Source organism: Amblyomma maculatum, chromosome 2, assembly GCF_055883805.1.
Source record: "Amblyomma maculatum isolate TAMU_Amacu chromosome 2, ASM5588380v1, whole genome shotgun sequence".
Classification (NCBI taxonomy): Eukaryota; Metazoa; Arthropoda; class Arachnida; order Ixodida; family Ixodidae; genus Amblyomma; species Amblyomma maculatum.
The window spans coordinates 75,274,476-75,294,463 of NC_139345.1; the positions used below are offsets into that span (position 1 = coordinate 75,274,476).

General features: G+C 43.0%; 3 protein-coding genes across 3 annotated transcripts; 2 read left to right on the forward strand and 1 right to left on the reverse strand.

Moving 5' to 3' along the window:
• The first annotated feature begins 656 nt into the window (after positions 1–656).
• Positions 657–2,734, forward strand: LOC146199037 (E3 ubiquitin-protein ligase CHFR-like). Its single transcript, XM_084594517.1, has one exon. The coding sequence runs from the start codon at positions 764–766 to the stop codon at positions 1,721–1,723; it is 960 nt and encodes a 319-aa protein (XP_084450643.1). The 5' UTR covers positions 657–763; the 3' UTR covers positions 1,724–2,734.
• Positions 2,735–5,991: 3,257 nt separating this feature from the next.
• Positions 5,992–10,344, forward strand: JTBR (jumping translocation breakpoint protein JTBR). The gene is made up of 4 exons (XM_084594518.1): positions 5,992–6,232; positions 6,330–6,474; positions 6,761–6,843; positions 10,104–10,344. Exons 1-4 carry the CDS (start codon positions 6,033–6,035, stop codon positions 10,258–10,260), a joined length of 585 nt encoding a protein of 194 aa, XP_084450644.1. The 5' UTR covers positions 5,992–6,032; the 3' UTR covers positions 10,261–10,344.
• A 5,211-nt stretch (positions 10,345–15,555) lies between these two features.
• LOC146199039 (perilipin-2-like) lies at positions 15,556–19,914 on the reverse strand. The gene is made up of 6 exons (XM_084594516.1): positions 19,786–19,914; positions 19,200–19,617; positions 18,460–18,597; positions 17,027–17,362; positions 15,993–16,268; positions 15,556–15,899 (listed from the first exon to the last, which is right to left on the reverse strand). Exons 2-6 carry the CDS (start codon positions 19,584–19,586, stop codon positions 15,777–15,779), a joined length of 1,260 nt encoding a protein of 419 aa, XP_084450642.1. The 5' UTR covers positions 19,587–19,617; positions 19,786–19,914; the 3' UTR covers positions 15,556–15,776.
• Between the last annotated feature and the right edge of the window lie 74 nt (positions 19,915–19,988).

Sequence of the window (19,988 nt, forward strand, 5' to 3'; positions counted from 1 at the left end):
TCACAGGAAAGGAAAGACGCAGTATCTGTCACATTTGCTTAGTGGACACCTGACCACGCCGTAAAGGAAGGGATGGAGATTGGAATGAAAGGGGAAAGAGGAAGGAGCCGTAGTGGAGGGCTGCAGAGTAATTTCGACCACTTGGGGATCTTTACCGTGCACTGACATCGCACAGACAGACACACCTACCTCTCCGTTTTCCTCGGGATCGAACCCGGTAACTCCGGCACAGTGGAATCCGCAGTGGAACCGGTTTTTCAGCAGTCCAGAGAGGAGGCGTTACGTCATCCTCCTCACCTGACAGAAAGGTGTATACTGGTTATACTAGTGTAACCTCCTTGAGATAAACGATGCAAACTGATTGGACTGCCCAAATGGATTCACGAGTTCAACTGGTTGGCATATTGAATCCATTTGATTTCAATTCATTAGGTAACTATGAAATAATTTCTCTCTTACAAACAGGAGTCTTTCTTTGCGTATATGTGTTCTCCAGGGGAGAAACGACTAATGTGAACCGAAATAACGTTCCATTTCACATTAGAGCAAAATTAAAACCGGTACAAAAGACAAATGCGGAAGTGGCGCGGAAACGCGAAAACGACTCCGCTAGCTGCAGAGAAAATTCGCCGTACGTCGCCATTTGCTCTGGCAACCCGACACAGTTAAACATGGCGGCCGCTGCTTGTTCTGGTAATTGACGAGCTGTCTTGCAGTTCGGACGCTACGCAGTGCATTCGCTTCCCGTGGCTGCCCGGAAGCCATGGCGGTCGTGGGCAAGCCAGGGATCCAAGTTATCGACGTGAATGGGCCCCTTCCTAATCGCCTGGTGCTTGAGAGGGACGAGGAAGTGGTGGGCCGCAGCAGCGAGTGCAGCATATGCGTGCGTTCCGTTATGGTGTCCCGACGCCACGCCGTTTTCAGCCGCGACGCTTCGGGTCTGTGGAAAGTTGCGGACGATTCAAGCATGAACGGTGTGTACGTGAATGGTCATCGAGTGGAGCCTGAAAGTCCTCAGGCATTGCAGCAGGACGACGTTGTATCACTGGGCCCACCGCAACGAACGAACCTAGTTTTTAGATTCGTTACAGACGACCCTCGGCATCGAGGTGGTGATGCAGGTCAACGCCCCAAGGACTCCGCCGCGAGACCGCGAGCTTTTCTCGTGGTGATCGGCGGCAGTAACCAGCCGCACAAGGAGGTCGACGCCAACGGCAGGGTGTCGGTTTCCCATGGAGCAACGCATGGTGCTGACGATAGCGAAAGTGACGGCTCGCCCGTACTCCCATCGGACAGGGACAACAACAATCTTTCCTCGCGGTCAGGTGCTTCGCAAAACGGCTGTGGAGCCGGAGGCAGAGGCGACACTTTTATTTCTAAACACAGCAAAAAGATCAGGCTGTCTGCTGGCGACAGCGTTGTGCGCCGTGTTGAAAGCATCATGGAAAACGAGCTGACATGCGCTATTTGCAGCGAGCTTTTCGTGGACGCCGCCATGCTGCAGTGCGGTCACACATTCTGCTCCTACTGCATTCAGAACTGGCAGAAGCAGAAGAATGTCTGCCCTTTTTGTCTTGTTACCATCAGCTCGATCACCCGGTCATTTGTGGTGGATAACATCATTGGTGAACTGGTTTGCTTCAATCCAGAACTTAAGCGGTTCAGGGAGAGCTTAGCGCACTCTAGATTAGCTGCTGCTTTTGGTGACTCCGCGAAAAACTGAAGCCTGTGCCTGACTGCTGCTTTGCCGTGAACATGTTTCAGCTGTGAATGTGCTTTGATTAGTGCTATTAGGTTTTTTGGCGTCTTCAGCATTTTTTTTTTTTTTTCAGCGTTTTTAGCACGAAGGCGGCCGGAATGCTGTGAATAGCAGTGAATAGCATGCAGTGCATGCTACAGGGTTCTCGTGTCAAATCTTGATTGGAGTTCGATTATTCACTTTTATCCCCCAAAATAAAATATTGTGATTGGTTGAATACTGGATGTAGACTGTGCCTTTTTTTTTTCTTTGTTTTTGTTAACAGTATTCTGTGGTAATGAAAAAGGTGTGATGTGTCTTTACCACATCATTGGTAGGCAGTATATTTGGCTTGGTTTGATTTATGGATTTAACATTCCATAGTGATCCAGGCTATAAAGGACGCAGTAGTGGTGGACTTTAGACATTTTGAGCACCTAGGATTTTCTTTTACATGCACTGATATCACACAGTGCACATTCGCCTTGTCTTTCGTCTCCATCAAAAAGCACATGCCAAAGCCAGGATAGAACCTTCGTCCTCATGATCAGCAAGCGTTCTAACTTCTGAGCCATCTGGCAATGTATTTGAAAGGCCTTAAATGATGGTTTTTAAATATTTTAATATGACTGTGCTTAAATCTCTGCTTTGCCATGTTCTCTGTGCAATTACCGATTCTGAAAAATGCTTCAAAACATTTTTTTCATGATGTGAGAAAGAAAATCAGAATACTGAGTGTGCCTTACTAAAGGAAGATAGTGGTGCACAGGAGGGATGACGTGTTACTGGGTAACAGAGTAGGCAATGAAAAAGAGCATACATTTAAAGTTTAAGTTAGCAGTGTATTCATGCCACAGTGACGTAACTGTAATTGTAATGGAAAAATAAATTGCATAAACACAAGATAAGTCATAAAAAATTTGAACAGAACTGCATGCATGATAGCACTTATCACAGTGTTGACCGAACTGCATTTATGAGAAGCATGTGGGGAAATTCACTGTTCCAAGCTTTCTAAGATTGTCTGATTTGATGTGCTCATCATCTGAAATAGATGCATGGGCTTTGAGGGACACCTTAGGCGAGGGTTCCAAATTAATCACTTTAGTCATTTAATGTGCACTGAAATCACTCAGATTGCAGGCAAACATTTTTTTGTTTCACCTCTCTGAGATACATTCCAATATCAAACCAATGATGCTGGGATCGGCAGGAAAATCAAATTTTGTAAACGTTGGCACTTCCAAAGCCCCCAGAAAAGGCTCTCGATGAAACAATGCACTGACACCGCAGTTGCTTTAGTCACTTCTGACAAATTTGTGAGCTATGATCACTCGGTTTTGCAAGCTGAAAATGTGCATGGCTTTGTTTGAAGCTCATCACACCTTGACCCACCTGCTTGAATACAAGCCTGCAATATGTTTCACTTTTGTTATGCCTACATGCCCCATGATCAAAAGGGCTTCTTTGAGATGTGAAGTTTGTGTTCTTTATATAATTATTTTTTTTAGAATGGTGCAGCTGCATGCATTTATCGACACATTAAATCACAAAGAAAACAGTTGAGCTGACACCTCATGTACAAGGATTTGTGCATGCCATGCTGCTTTTGTGCATGTAACCAAAAAAAAAATTTTTTTCTTGCCTAGGTGAACTGCAATTATCTGCAAACAACATATGGCCAAGTAACTGCTTAAGTGTGCTCATTAGTTAAATAAATGTTATGATTGTGCCTGCAATGACAGACTTGCAAGTGCTGTCATGGTAGGCTGGCATGATTTCCGAAGGTTCAAAAGACCCAAATGTATTTAACTGTGAGAAAAAAAATTAGTTGCATTTCAAAATGGGCGTACAAAAGAAAACCAGAAGCAGTGTCCATGCAATGCATCGGAAAATCAATGCCCTAAGGATGCTTGTTGCGAGAGCCCCTGACTCACAATAAGTATGTTTCCAGCAACAACAATTCGTATCATGCACTCAGGCTCACTGTCTAAAACAAGCCATTCAGTTCTAGTACCACTGACCCAACCCTTAGTCTGCACAGTAGATCTACATGTGATAGGCAAAGCATATGGGTTTCCTCTTTTATCCTTTTCATTCATTTTTTTATTATTATTCCATGCCCAAACACATACAGGTTCCATTACCCTATTGGAAAGTGCAGAACCTGTAAAAGGGCAGCGACAGGCATGTTTTTCTCATTCATTCCATTTTTCACGGGATGACAACACGTGCCAACCAGCAGTTGGTTTTCACAGGCGGCTGTGGTTTTCTGTTTTTGCCACACAAAAATAAAAATACTTAGAAGCAAAACAATCATATTTTGACTCAGCCATGATTTCAGGGTGAAATTTTGTCCCGAATGAAGCAGTGAATATGAAATTTTTTGTCAGTGGTCATACCAAACAAGGTGACATTTTGCTCACACAGAAGTGGGTCTGGGAGACATATGGCAGCTTTTCAAAGCATTTCTTATCCAGGAAAGTCGATCATCTGCATCTGGTATCTGGACAGACCCAGCCGAAACACAGTCAACTCCAACTGAGAAGTTTCCAATCGTAAGTTGGTACACGATTGGACGAGTTGAAATTCGTATGGCTCATCGTAATAATGCACACAGGAGATACTCACAAAATGTAGTACTGGGGATAAAAGTTTTCACGATGTATGATCAGGAATCGAATTCGATAGCTCTGTTGTCAGCCGGTGTCCGGAGACCATACTTTTAATTAAAAGTTAGACTCTCAAGTTGTGACATCAGCTAGTGAAATCAAGGGATTGCCAAAAAATGTGGCACTTGTAGTCCAAGTTTGCTTTTATCGTATCCTTGAAAATACTTTTGACCTCAGTGTACCTATCCTCATTATGAGTGACATTGGGGTGCAAAAAAAAATGACTTGTAAGCTCATTTTTACAGAGAAATTAACTTATGACAACTGTACATTTTCACAGAAAAATTAAGCCAACAAGCATGCATCATGTTCAAAGAACACTGCTAAAATATACTTTTCATCAATATACTGTTCTGGAGACGCCACTTGTCACTCAGCATAGTTGATACCCGATTCATTACATGCTAAATGAGGAATATTTAAATCTAACCCAGGCGAAAATTGGAACTGGTTCGTCTAAATGGTTTAAGGAACAATTCCCAGGGATACCAGTCGGATTCCAGTTGAATACCAGGATCCAACTGGAATCCGACTGGTATCAACTGGGAATTGTTCCTTAAACCATTTAGACCAGTTACGATGTTTGCCTGGGAAGCTTCTGAAAGCTGAATATAAAAATATTGGTTTTGTCACGTTAGTCAAATATGAAAATGTTCACATTGAATGCTGGTTGCAGGTTGACAGACCAGTTGGCTAAAGCAACTGGACTGATCAGTTGGCAAAGACTGATTGAACCAGTTCTAAGAAGTATGGAACAGAGCTAATACATATGCAGCCACAGAACAGGGCGTATAAGAGGATGAGACACAGCGCTGCCTTGTCCAAACTCTTGTCCTGTTCTGTGTCTGCCATGTTGCAGCGCTAATATATTTCTTATAATCAGAATGAACCAACTAGCCCAGAAAGTCCTTATGATTGAACCAAGTGTGCTATAATTGTGCTCAACCTACCAATTAGACTAATGCTGTGTCCCATTATCAAATCCAGCTGAAAACCCAAATGAAGCTGACTCCGGCTGCAATCGTGACCAGTTGGATGCAATGATTTCCAGACCAATTCATTCCAATCGGACTTTACTCCTCTGACAAGCATAATCATTTGAAAACGAGGATTTTTCAATTGGTATCAGTTGATTTCTGTTGGCAAAACCAATTGGAATGTTTTTTTTTTTTTTTTTTATCTTAAGAGAGTTCTTGTGCTCATCTAAGGAGCATGATATTCGGTTCCTGGTACTATAGTGCTCTAGAAAATATTCCACAGCACTATAACGGTACCTCTGGAAATTTGGGTACATGTCCACCAGCCCAACATTCTCCCAGAACACCCACTCTCTCACTAACCTCCATGGTGACAGCATCGACAGCATTCTGCGAGCTTTATTTTTTTTTTTGTAAAAGTCGAGCGCGAGGAGCCGATGCGTGGCAAAGAATAACGTATGAATACAAACCAGAAATTTCAGGTTCGATATTAGGCCGCACAATAAAGGACATAAACTGAAGGCGAATCTTTTACTAAGCCCTGAACATCTTCTTTTTTCACCTGCTTTGCACTGAAAAGGTTGCAAACATTGGAAAGCTATAGTTTGCTTCACTGTGGTCTGCTTCTTTGCTTGGTTGTTGATAATGCACGCCCCTACGCAAGCCGAGGAACGCGACTCGACCAAGTACTCAACATGTAAACAACATGGCGGCTTCCAGGTCGGCGATTATGAAGACTTCGACGCAAGGCTAAAAATATCTGCTCCTAATGACACAATTGGACTCACAATGATTGAGGTGTGCTCTCTAAAGCGCATAATATTCCTCACCGTGTTTCTGATAGGGTAAGCTCACTGTATCATTCTGCGATTTGCGTTCAGCTGCGAAAGAGGTGGTGCTATTACCGGTTACGAGTTGGTTACGCTTTTGCCCTGACAACAGTGCCTGCCTCATGATCCTGACGCTAGAAAGCATTCTGTCAGACCACGACGGTGACCGAAATGGTTCAAATTCTTCGGAAGGCTGCTGGGAGAGAGAAAATTACGTCATTAAGCAGAAGTGCGTGCCCTGTACCGAATTTGAGAGGGTGAGTGACACAACTGAAGACGAAATAAGTACAACTGCGTGCACTGCAACTTTTCCGTGCGTTGCATCACCGCGCCGTTGTATCTGTGGTCGTTTTAAAGAAAACATTTTGATTGCCTGCGGTTTATTTCGGTAATCTGACGGCGAAGTTTAACTTGAAACTGTTCAACACCTCTAGGTGCATAGCCATATTTTATGTGGCACCACTTTTGGTTTCTGATGTGCTGTCCGCACTTTTAGTTCAAGGCTACAGCCGTTCTCTACATGATTTTTTTTTTCTTTTACAGGCGAGCAAACATCTTCCGATATGCATCCAGTCGAAGTACAAAGAGCTTGTCACCTGCAAGAACTCGGGGGATGCGTACCGCAGGTAAGCGTCCTTTTATTCCTGTTTTAACTGCTTCTTTGGCAGCTCTTATAACCTAGATATATGGCTTGATAACTAAACTCACGGACTTGGGGCAGGCTACCACGGCCCAGGTTTTGTTGTACAGTCGTACCTCATTAAAATGTTCACTTCAATTTTTGAGCAAACGTGACCACAGAGAGAGAGAGTCGTCCATAGTAACGAATCATGAAGGGAAAAAGAATTAGAGGGTAAATGAAGACGTAAATAGGCAAAATCTCTGGAGTGTCAAGTGCATTATTCTGATCAGCATTATATTAAAACAGCGTGATTCACTTCGAAGCACTTCACCACCAACCACAAGTACACATCTGTACAAAAGGTGGCTTTCAACATACATCCTTAGCAGCCATAAACGGTAAGGTGTGTTTCCTGGGTACTATGACATTGGAAAGCATGAAACCACAAAACAAAGCCATCATTCTGGCATTTGCATTTTTGCTGTACTTTTTGCTGGTGTCTATCACTGAAAGTGCTTGAAAGGAAATATCTTGTTGTAGTATTTGAGATTTTTTCTCATCACTGTCTATATTAATAAAAGATTACATGGACCCTAAATACAATCTGCACATTTATGCTCTGTTCATTTTCCAGCAACATATTTTTCATATTATTGAATCGAAAGCTTAGCATGTGATGGCGTTGTAAGTTTGCTTTTGCAAAATGGTTTTGGAAGGTGGACGAAAGCCAGTGGATGGCGAGGCAGGTAAAGAGAATTTGCTAGCAGTACATAAAGATAACTAAAAAGACGTTTGTATGCAAGATACCAGAACAGGGTAATGAAGAGTTTTAAAGAGGTTCAAGATAATGGAGGGTAAGGACTGAGTCAACTCTGTAAGCAAATGACTATAAATGTATATAAAAGGGTTCGAAAAATCAAAAGAATTAGTACTTGTGAGGCATTGGTCTAGCCCTTTAATTGCCAATTTAACTTTTGCAAAACACACTAAAATTGCAATTTTTTCTCTTTTTTTAAGCTGTCATAATTTTTTCGTGCACTTTTGAGTCTGAAAGTGTATTACACCATTGGTTCTTGGTTAGAATTGTCACAAGAAACTAAAAAAGAAAATTCTGCTTTTGAGGCTGGCTTTCCTTCAGTGGACACCGTAGTAATGGGTCACAGCACACTGAAATTCCAAGTGTTTATTTGATGAAATAAAATTTAACATACTTTTGAAAAGTGCATAGTCGTTGCTTTGTCGTAACATATTTTGATGATTAGAAGCCAAACCTCTTGTGGTAAACCTCAAAGCAGGGTGTGCTTCACAAAATTCTTGGCAGTTTTCGCATCATGTCTGTCGTCACTATCACTCTTGCCATACACTAATTCAAGATTGTCAAAAAGCGCCTTTTTCTCGGAACGTGACCACTGCCGACGTATCTCCTGTATAGCACCATTATGAACTGACTGTTGCCAGATTTTGAACACATGGAAGGGATGAGATGAGCTTTTTTTTTTTTTTTTTGACAAATGATACTTCTAGGGTTTATAATTGCCACGAATGAAAATGACGACCATAACTCATCTTTGACGACAGAAGTAGCACAGCATTGAGGGGGCGAACCAGTGCAACTCGTGATTGGCAATATTGGTACAAACTCACATGATGTGCACAGTTCAAGATTGGCAGTTAAAGGGCACGATGTTTAAAATGTCATGGTGGCTTAGACCCCATGGATACAAGAAAAAATATACCCTGGAAGGTGCTTCGTGCAGAGGATGTGGTAGTTACAAAGTTACAATTGAATATATTTTGCAGGAATGTTGCAGTATTAGTCCCAGTGTAGGTGCCAGCCAGATCAGCATCTCTGATGCACTAAGGCTCACTGATAATGAAAGTAATGAGAGTGTGTTAATAGTAGAAGTCAACAAAAAAAGTTTACACGGCAGTTATGAATGTGTATGCAAAGGTTTAAGCATTAGCTGTGACATAATAGTAAAGAATGTTTTGCAGGTGTATTCTGTACTTTTGCTTTTCATGATGTGTAGCCAGAAAATGAATTCCCAGGAATGCAGTGGTACTTGAAAGAACTTCATTTTTCCTGCTGCACAGTTTTGTGCCTGTTGACCTTTATTTTTTCCCTCGTTCCTACTCCTCAGAGCTCCTTCACTGTCTCCTTTTCTTTCTCAGTGCCCTGCACTGCCTTTTTTTTTTTTTTTGTACATTTTCAACAATTTCTTCTTACCACAATGTGTCACACACTTGATCTCAATGGCTATGGGTCTTTAAAAAGATGGCTTCTACTCACGTCTTACAAGCATGAGGGGATGAGCTTGCTGTACCTGTACCAAATAACATGTAAAGTAAAATCACACAATAATCATTTTTTTCTTTAATTTAATGAGACATGCTTTTTTAAGCAGATTACTCGGGGAAAAAGCCTGTGTTATATTCGTGCAACTATGGTAATGTTATTTTCTGTTGGTGGCAGCGTGAGCTGATTTAGGTTGGTCATGACACCACTTTCGCACTGCTTCCTGCACGCCTTCGTACTGTACTGCAGATTTGACAACTGCGACACATACAAAGATTACTGTGTTAGTCTTACCGCTGTCCATTCACGCATGCGTGATGTACACAAAATTTGACCTTGATTCCATCATTTGCCAGTCAGCTACTGCCATGCAAGCATGTCCACTCTCCTAGCAGTTTGCATCAATGATGTGAAATGGGCCGAAATTCATCATAACTTCGATGGTACAACCCCGCAATAGTTCAGAGCTTCTCACCTTTCAGTTTCATCTGTTTGGGCCACCCAGTTATACTTTGCAAGATTGCCAATTTGTCATGAAAGTTGGCCTGCGGGAAGCAGTTCTAAAATGTCTCCGCGGTCAACCAAAAAGGAATACACAGGTTTGTGGTCCGATGAACCAAGTGCTTTGAAAAGGGAGGAAACTATTTAGAAAAATGATATATATGTTGTGCCCTTATATTTGTGCATATATACTGCAGAACGAAAATTTCTCTTTTACCCTGTTTCTTTTTTTTACTTTTTACTTACTCTCGTGTACATCGAGACATCTACAAAACTATCCAAATGATCTTGCAAACTTTTGTATTAACAGTACTTTTTTTCCTCTGCCTGCGGCAGTGCCAAGTTCACCTTGAATTTATGTGGTTATGTGTCACTGTGCACATTTGACGCTTTCTTCCTTGATGCGAAATCTTTTGTGCTATGCGTACACACACTCAGCTGGGCATTATTATAAATGCTTACTGCAGGTGTGACAATGAAAAAGAAGGACAGCACTTTTGGATCTTCGAAGGCAGCATGCTCGTCATGGGTCTGCTCAGCTCCCTTTCAGTCGTGCTTCGGCAGAGGCATCTAGACCGCAAAGTGATGGAGCGAATACAGCAGCAAGTGGCAGCAGGCGTCTGACACTGCCACTCCTTTTGGGAGGACAATCTCATCACTGCTGTGGGCCGTCATTATTTATAGGAATAAAGCTAAGTGTACATGTCACCTCGGAATGCATGCAATAAACTACACCTCCAGTCTCTCCACCGGGAACCAGGCTATTGCTTCCAATGTATGCATTGGCTTGAGGTAGTGCAGAACTGGTTCGTGTGGCGGAATCGGCTCTCAGGCACACGTCTTGTTAGAGGCACTTGCTTGAGCACGTAAACACTGCAGCATTGTGCAGGTTACTTTTAAAATAGTATACTAGCAGTTTTTCTGCCATCTAAGGGTGCTTTGCTATAATGGATAGTAGGACACTTTCATCATTCTTGACAGTCACTAGTTAGGCCTCACCGGCAAATAGAGGACAGCCATTTCGTTCTCATGTCACACAGCATCCACGAAGCTCTTTCAAGTCCATTTCAAATAGCAGACTCTGCTCTTCCTATTCTTCTTGCTGGATGTTTATTGACATCTTTTAGGAACTGTTCCAGCAAGCACTTTAATTATTCTCATGCTCAAAATTGGTCATTAATATGGTACTGTGCATAATAAGAAATATTTTTTTATGCCATCTTTTTATGTGGGAAGGCATTTAGTGGCTACATTTCCAGCTCCTATTGTCCGTCACAGTTCTTTCTACCAAGGCAGTTGAACATCCCTATGTGGCCTGATTACTATCATTGGATATTCAGAAAATGTGTGTTGTTGCAGTAAGTGGTGCTTCAAGGTAACGTCAGGTGCAGAAATACTAACTGTGAACAGTCCTTTCAATTTTCCACCTCCAATAACGACATTGCACAGGCACAAGATTGTTAGTCTGAGAGAGCTTCTATCGCCTGCACCCCGGCGCGAAAGATTCCCCTGCCGCGCCATTTTCGGCCATCTGTTGGACCAGTGGTGCTGTCTGGCATAGCACCGTGCACCACATTTTTGTTTGAATTGCGGTAATGGCACCAGATGCCGCCACTTGTCCCCCCCCACCCCAAAAAAAAAAGTAATTCAGTGCTCATGCTTTTCTTCTGGATATCCCACTCGTCAACTGCCACCTGTGTTGCTAAGATGCTATGACCTCGCATAATGGCGGTGTCATTGCCGGAACCTTCCATGAGGGCTGCTGCCAGTCGCCAAAAACGTGATAGTCATCGGAAGTGACAGGAGAGAATTCTAACCACTGAAGAGGACACAGAGCGCGATCGCTTAAGGAAGCGTCAGGTGCAGAGGACAGAATAGGAGGAAGGGCATTAGCATGAACCATGTGTGTTATTTCAGTTACCACATGCCGCTACTCGCTGTCCTTTCCGACATTACAGGAGCACATCCGTGATGAAAGCTCAGTTTCCTCACAATATGTACTTTGTTTATGCCAACAGAAGATTGGCCTGCACGCATGCATTCCTGTAGTGGAATGATTAGGCATAGCAGGACTAGACCACCACTTTTTCTAGACTTGGCTTGAGGAAGTGCAGCATGGCTGGATGAAGTAAACCAGGAGGGTTGTCATCATCGACCCGACTATGCCTACCACAGGGTAAAGGCCTCTCTATATCTCTCTAATTAACCCTGTTCTGGGCCAGCTGCATCACTTGATTCCTGCAAAAATATGTAATCTCATCTGCCCACCAAATTTTTTACATGACGTATACATGACGTGAATAAAAGGATTTCATATTTTTAAAAGGGCAGTCTATAAAGATTGTTTATCTGTGAGTCAGGTTCAGAGTTTTCTGTATTTCTGAATGTGACCATGTGGCTTCATAACAAGCCCATTTATATTTTTCTCCGAGTAGGAGAGCCAGAGAAATGTTTTTCTTTTAAATGCAGCAAAGCTGCTTCTGATGTGTCTTGGGTACGCCGGAAAGTGTTTTGAGTATTCATGTCATGTATTGGTAACCATAGCATATGTCCAGATACTAGAATGGACCTAAAGATGCTTAATAGAGTAGAATGTTGAGCTAGTTGTTTGAACATCTTGCAAAAAAGCAGCAGAGCAGGCAACAGGACAGAAGTAGTACAAAGGCCAATGCTGTACTGACTATATTCACCTGAAACCATGCACCTTCTTCTTCCGGACCGGACAAGGTACTCTGTGTCCATCCAGGGCATTGTCTATCAGATTCCATTGCATTGTGGGAAGCAATACATTGGACAAACAGGGAGGTGCATTAATGACAGGATTAGCACACTGCAGCAATATCGGAGAAGTCGGCCACTAACCTCGCAGTGCACTGCAAAGACTGTGTGATTTGCAAAGACCAAAAATGTCCAGCTGGCCTTCACAATGTGCAGGTTCTGAGAAGGAATAAGGACAGGTTAACAAGGAAAATTTTAGAAGCATGTGCGATCAGGAACTCGGAAGACCAATGCATTAGCATGCCGTCGGTGGTACTGTTTTTACTCTTACTGGCAGGATGTTAAGGAAGAGGTCAGCTGCAGAGGTAACAACTTATTCTGCAATCATACAGAAATGCCTATCAGTGCAAGCAAAGCATGCACGCAATTAACATTACTCCCCGCACTCAGAAACTGAAGGCTTCTGAAGGTTCCACCTGAAAACTGCTTCAAACCATGCGCATGCAGCGCCACAGTTTGTCTTACTTTCAGACACTCCCTGTACATCTCAATTACTTAAAATAGCTTTGGGTCCCACTGTTCTGTTGCTGAGTGGTGCCATACACTAGAATTAAGGCCCCTAACATTCTGCATTGGAAATTTGTAAACTGCACAAATTGAGAATAATGTACAGCATTCCATCTGTTGCTGTGTGATGCCATACATTAGAGTTAAGGCCCCTAACGTGGTGGAGTGGAAGAGGGAGGGACGTCACTGTTGCCAGGCAACAGAAATACAGTGTGCATTGAAAAGAATGCATCTTCGCTACCTGCCTTTCCTCTTGGCCACAGCCTTGTTGGGACTCTGGTAACATTTTCGGGCTTGAGAATCAATGAGGAAGGTAAAGATGGGTTTACAATAAAGCAGCAAAGAAGCTTTATACAAATTATTCACGTGATTCTTGCTGTCAAATAAAAAATCAGAATATGAACATAGGGACAAGGTAGGCTTCAGAGCCATGAGAGGAACCACGTGGTACACACACACACACACGCACCCTCTTTATAATGCCTCTCTGATCCCTAGGTCCTCCCTTGATGGGTACTGCAACTGCAGTTACTTCAGTACTGAAATCAAAAGTATTTTATTTGCTCATTCAACGTAACAAATATATAAATTACATTTACGTATTTATGCATTGAACATGAAAAAATATATACATGAAAATTGATTAAAAAACTAGAACAGCTAGGTGCATAAAAAACTTCAAAATGTAAAAAAAGAAAATTGTCAAGGACATTTTTTTTCTGCCTTTTTTGTATGGTTGTGCCAGGTGTTGCAAAAATATTTTTTTTTGGGGGGCAAGTCATAGCATCATGATTAGGTACAATAAGTAGTGTGGCATAGGGAAAAGCGTCAGAAGTTATGATTTCACACTGTGTTTGCAGGTGTATATTGGATTAAATTGAGTATTTTAAGTATACAATCATTTTTACATAGAAAACCAGTTTTACACACAAGTAAATGTCTGAAGGTGTACAGAGTCGTTGAGAGGAGGCTGTTAAATTTATTAAAGTATTCATCGGTGTGCACGTGCCAGTAGTGCAAGATGCCGGGCTAGTTGGTACTGCATAATGAAATAAAACAGCGCAAGGAACGGGACGAAACACGAAGGAATGTGTCTTTGTGTCTTTGTCTCCCTTCCTTCGTGTTTCGTCCAGTTCCTTGCGCTGTTTTATTTCATTATGCACGTGCCACTTCGTGTTAGCAATTGTTCTTAGAATGTCCAAGTTTATTCACTTTAACTGCACCCCAAACATGTTGACAGTATGTAATAAATGACAACAAGGAAGCACTGTTAATTAGAATTTTCTCTGTCATTGGAAGACTGTACCTGTTGCAAAGGAGAACCATTAAAAAAAGAGAAAGAAAGAAAGATACAAGGTAGAGAAGAGAAACGCACGCCACAATGAGAAGAGAAACACGCCACAATGTCTGGGTGATGCGTTTCTCTTCTCATCCTTACCCTTTTTTTGGCTGTTTTTCTTCATGTCCCAACTGGCCCAGATTTCTTCATCGACCATAAGCTTTATCATTGCTACAAAGCATGGTATTGCCACCAGTCACCAAGCACTGACTAAAATCAAGCGATTCCCGCAGAGCATGACCCGCGAAGTTTGTTTATTTTTACTCCGTGGTTGAAAAGTCCAGTTCAGAGGGTGTACCCCTGTGCCGACGCCCAAAAGCATCATGTTTTGATGACGTACACAGTAACCAGTCTCACATAAAGCAGCCTTTGCCACAAAGCCTACAAGCCGCTAGGAGGAGACAGCTTCTGTATTATCATGGTTAGAGCATGCCAATCAATTGCAATGAAGGCAGATGTTGTAAGAGTGCAGGTCACCGAATATAAGAAAGCACTGAAAGAATTAACGCATTGGAGACTTTGATTCATTCTGTTTTGGTGTAGGCATCTGGAGTATTGCCCTCTGAATAATGTTACTACTGTCAACATATCTATTGATTTCGTATTTTAGTGTGTCATCTGCATTTACTTGTTTGGTGGGTGTGAGCCTTGGCTATTGTTGGCCTCAGCAGTTTGAGACTGCATTATCACCATAGTATCTCTCTTAAAGTTGCCCTGTAGTCTCAAACTCCCCCATGCATCATATTCATGCAAATGAGGTAAATTAGTCATATTCATATTGTTCTGGTGCTTGTATCACAATGAGAATTTGTATGTCAACACACATTTCTGCAAAAAATGCCTGAATGAGTGTTGCTGTGGTTGCCCGTTTATCCTGCTGCCGAGCTCTCAAGGTATGTGCCTGAACTGCTGGGATGTCTGTAGAACAATAGACAATTTCGCACTGTTTTTAGTAACGATGTGTAATTTCAAAATGCTAACGAGGTCACGCTGAAATCTGGAAACCTGAAGCGCGATGCTGTCTTTGAAGGATAAAATAATGATTCACTGAAATAGGTATTGCAACCAAAAATATGGACATACATTAAGAGTGTTGCTTCAAATGTAATATTTCACGGCATTCTCATGGAACTAACCTTTATGCTTCTTAGTATGGGACTTCCTGTTTTGAGCTACACTAATTTTCATTTTGTAAATTCGTTTGGTAAATCCAAGAAATACATTAGCAATAAACAGCAGCCTAGAGAGATGGCATGCCAAGCAGACTGTTTTGAAAAATATCTGGCAGCAGAGAATAACTATTTACCAAAATAAAACCTTTATTCGTGTTACAGCTTGCATACAATACATGTGGAATGGCCAAGTGGGCTTAGAAATAGCCGGCTGAAAGATTCACCTCTATGTGAACTGCATTTCGTCAAATTGTATGTGTAACATGCAACACCAGATGTGCATATATTTATATATAGTCTCAAATTTTATGCAAGAGACATATTTAAAAACAAACCGAGTACAGCTACAAAGATTCATCGGCAGAGGACTCTTCCTCAGACGAGCCAACTGTTCTCGTCGTATCCGAGCCAAAGGATGTCATCTCTGTTGGTGTTGGGAGCAGGCGTTCCACCATGGGAAGTGTAGCCTGTAAACACAAATCCGAAGTGCATCTGTTAACAAATGCACTATCAGCTGTTTGTATTTATTAGTCAATCTGAACTGAAATATCCGTCCTTACCAGCCAGTCCAATGACTGGTGAATGAAAAGGCGAACAGAGTACTCCAGACGAATGGACTGCAGGTGGAGGCTATTAAGGGTGGCCGCTGTCAGCTCGTGGATGGTGTTGACACCTGTAAGAGTCTGAAGCATGTCCGACGAGGAGTTCAGCAAGTGAGTGTAGGACTCTTGCAGTTGGGAGGACATGCCCCGAACCAGGACTGCTGGTTGTTCAAGGGCCTTGGTGGCAGCACCCAGTGCACCACGTGCTGCTGCAAGCACCATCATCTGAATGTTCTGTACACAGAGAAGAAAGAAGATGGCAGATTAACTAATTACAGATGGGCAGGTGCAAGCATCGAGTGTCTGCACTGGTAAACCTCTCAGTAGCACTTTCAGCAAATTGGAAACAGATATTGCCTGTATCATCACTCCCAGACGCATTTTCTTCCCTTTTGCTCTAAGCCTATGGTGTACAATGTAAACATTGCGTCCTTCTCACTAAACTGGTTAGGTTTATAGGGTCCCAAAGTGACTGAAGCTATAAGGGATGTGTAGTGGATGGCTCCAGAAATTTCAGCCACCTGGGGTTCTTCAGCGTACACTGAATATTTCGCAGTACGTGGATGCCTTGCTTTTCGCCTCCATCGAAAAGCAGCCGCTGCAGTATCTAGGATTAGTAGTTGAGCGTCCTAACCCCTGAGCCACTGTGGCAGCTTTAGAACTACCCTTCCCACTAACATAAGTGAGTGTTGAAGGAAAGAAAGAAAACCCACTATATATTGACAACTTTGTTGTGCTGTCATTATGGCTCGAAAGCCAAGCAGCTCGGGTCCAACAATAAAACCATAAATGTGTGTGCGTGTGCGCGCATGCACACACATGTATTCCAAGTAGCATTCTTATCTTTAACATGACTATAGAAACTCTAGAAGCGTACTGCTACTCCTTTCAGCACCATCAAGCTTTCTCCTCAAAACCTGCAGAATGCTGCTGTATTGATTTGGGAACCTGCATCAGCAATACTTTGCTCAAATGTACTGAGGATGACACACCTTAGCATGTGCCTCGTCAATGGGTTCCTTAAGCAGCCCCTGGAGCCAGGAGTATTGGAGGCTCATGCGGGCCAGGGTCTCCTGGAAAGACTGGTTGGTGCTGGAAGTCAGGCTCTGCTTCATGCTCTGGATCAGTTGAAGAGCTGCCTGGAAACGCGACAGGGAGTCTCCAGCATAGCGTTGCAACACGCTGAGCTGCAGGGCAGCATGGCGAGAGGCACAGGTTGTCGCCTTGCGGGAGATGCTGTCCAGGCGGGCCAGCAGGGCCATGTCTTCTGGAGGCACAGCCCCCTCGCCCCCTTCCTTCTTCACATCAATGCCAAGCAATGCAATGTGCTGCAAAAAAGCAGAAGCAGTCATTACACTCTGTATGTGTAACACTACAGGTCAACAGCATTGCAGTGCAACAGACAGTGCTGTGGATAATGGAATATACCCAAAGAAAACATAGGAGCTAATGACATTTATTTGGCAAGAATGAAAATTCTATTCTCACCTGTTGCCCCCTTCCATAACTGATTTGAAAGCATTCTGTCACTTATCGCTGGCATCAGCCAGTGGGCACATTGGGGTTTTGTCTTTCGTGTAGGCAATGGCATAGTATATGGACATCTATCCTTGCTTTCAGAGACCATGGCACACAATCAAGCCCGACTCTGTGGCTGAGTAGGACAAAATAAGACTGAAAAAATCTGAACATAGTGCCGCTTGGCTACAGGAGTGCAAACTGGTCACAGAGTGTTGGTGGAAGGAATGAAATCATTAAAGGTGAGCAAAGCTTTTTGGGTCAAATAAGCCAACTGTGCACCGACTGACTCGAGATGCATAGTACCTAAATTTATGCTTCATGACCAATTTCTAGTATTTATTGAAATAACAGTTGGCCTAAAATAAGTATTGCTTATTTTGCTTCAGTAATTAAAAGTTTTCTAATTTGTATCAGAATAAACTATTTGATAGCAAAATATTGAAGTTTTGTACAATGCAATGATGGGTGCAAGCTGCAAGAAGAACAAAGATGTGCCAGAAGAAGTTCTGTTTGCTTAAAGCATTTTTTTTTTTTACATACTGATTCCTATCCTAGCTCAAGATCTCTTCAAGAATTCTTGATGACGTGCAGCACAAAAATATTAGGATGAAAGATACTACCATACACCAATGCCTTACAACACCACTAGATTATTGGTATTTCGCTTGTGCAACGTAATAAGTACGAACAATAAAACAACAGTTTGGTGCCAAGTTGCAGCAAGCACCATATAAAAAACTGCAGCGCCTAATCTGAACATTATATCATGCATGTCTTCCCAATAGCATTCTGTGCAATGCCAGTGAAGAATGCTACAGCTTTATTAATAACCACCCATATGCTGCATTTTTTTTTTTCTTTCACACTGTGCTGCGTAATTTGTAGATAAAAAAAAAAAGCATACCTGGTCCAGAGTTGCCTCTGTTGCCACAAGAGCTTGCTTGGTGTAGGTCAGGATCTGCTCCTGGCATTGCGAAAGAGTCTCCACTGGATGTGCCACCATGTGGACTGCTCCACCAGAGACATTTTTGATGTTATTGATCTGCAATAATGGGCGAATTCACCCTATCTATGTAGCGGGTACTACAGTGTACAAGCGTCGCACAAAGATAAACGATATTAACCCACTTGAGCAGCAGTGTGCTATCGGGCATCAACCAGGATGTACATATTTGCAATAGTGAGTCATAAAAGTAGATACATCCCTTTCTGACGCTGCCGTGTTACATACGAACACACCGCAACCACTCGATTTCCGGTATTATTTAAACGTGACTAGATATTAAGTACACTGACAAAAAAAAAAACAAAAAACGCAGTTTTGCGTGGAGAATATATGTTCAGCAAAGCCAACAGACCACGTTAAAGTATACAAAATCGCCAGGATATTTTCTTTGTTCCTCTGAAACTACGTTAAATCCGCAAGATATCAGGTTCCGAAACCACTCAAGGACAAAGTGCGCGAAGCAGGATAAATGACGCAATATTAGAGAGTCAACAACAGCAGCAAAACAACGGCTTGTAATCGTCGCAAGATCAGACCGATTTGCTGTCTTGCATTCGTTTTTAGAGATGCAAGAATGCGATCGTCGCGCGAGTACCAGTGCATGCAAGGTGACCTGCCTCTCGCCAATAAATGGGTACCTTCGTAATGCTGTAATCCTTGACGTCCCCGTACTTTTTGCGCCCGTACACGACAGCATCGCTCACGATCTGCTCAGGTGCATTTTTCTTGACGTCTGGGTAGACCTCTTCGAGCTTGTCGAGTCCTTTGCAAGCTAGATCGTCGATGTAGCTGATCGGCGTAGCCAGTTTGTCCACGACCGGCTTGCTGCTTGCGAGGGCCACGGCGGCCGATTTCTCGGCTGTGCCAATCGCGTACGCCAAGAGACCGGGGTTTGCCTTCGCTCTAGCGTACGACTGTGCCGCAATCTCCCACAGGCTGGTGACTGCGGGCAGCTCAGTCACGCGAGCGACGAAGTTGGACTGGACAGCCTGGCGGGGCGGTGCCTCGGTCACAGCCTCCGGCATGTTTTTTTCCTGATACGTGCGACGAGGAAAGCTGCACCGGAAACAAAGCCGAGATCTGAAACGAGCTGTGCGAACAGTACGCCCCTTGCTTTTAACAGTCGATATTATCAACACTTCAAACGCGCGGTTCTGAACAGCTGTGCGTAGAGCACTACTAGCACTACTAGCACTACAACGAGAGGCAAAACCAAACACTCACATTACTCGAGCTAGTAAAGTAGAAACTAGCTGACGGGCGAGGTGCTGATGTAATCGCGAGTCCGCGGCGAAATTGAGCGGACGTTTATATACCAGTGATATTCCAACGGAACTGTCGTAGGAGACACGTTACGTGAAAGCTTCCGGAAAAGAAACCGAAACCAGTCCGTCGTTTTCGATTTTGTGCTGCAACTTATGTAGTGC

What these genes read in the sequence shown, in the direction of transcription:
- LOC146199039 (XM_084594516.1), bottom strand. Translation starts at nt 19,586, where the DNA reads ATGCCGGAGGCTGTGACCGAGGCACCGCCCCGCCAGGCTGTCCAGTCC. An exon ending in TTGACGAGGCACATGCTAAG is followed by an intron (nt 16,269 to 17,026) that starts GTGTGTCATCCT and finishes CTCTGTGTACAG; the next exon opens with AACATTCAGATGATGGTGCT. An exon ending in ACCAGTCATTGGACTGGCTG is followed by an intron (nt 15,900 to 15,992) that starts GTAAGGACGGAT and finishes TTGTGTTTACAG; the next exon opens with GCTACACTTCCCATGGTGGA.
- JTBR (XM_084594518.1), top strand. Translation starts at nt 6,033, where the DNA reads ATGCACGCCCCTACGCAAGCCGAGGAACGCGACTCGACCAAGTACTCA. An exon ending in CTCACCGTGTTTCTGATAGG is followed by an intron (nt 6,233 to 6,329) that starts GTAAGCTCACTG and finishes CCCTGACAACAG; the next exon opens with TGCCTGCCTCATGATCCTGA. An exon ending in CCTGTACCGAATTTGAGAGG is followed by an intron (nt 6,475 to 6,760) that starts GTGAGTGACACA and finishes TTTCTTTTACAG; the next exon opens with GCGAGCAAACATCTTCCGAT.
- LOC146199037 (XM_084594517.1), top strand. Translation starts at nt 764, where the DNA reads ATGGCGGTCGTGGGCAAGCCAGGGATCCAAGTTATCGACGTGAATGGG.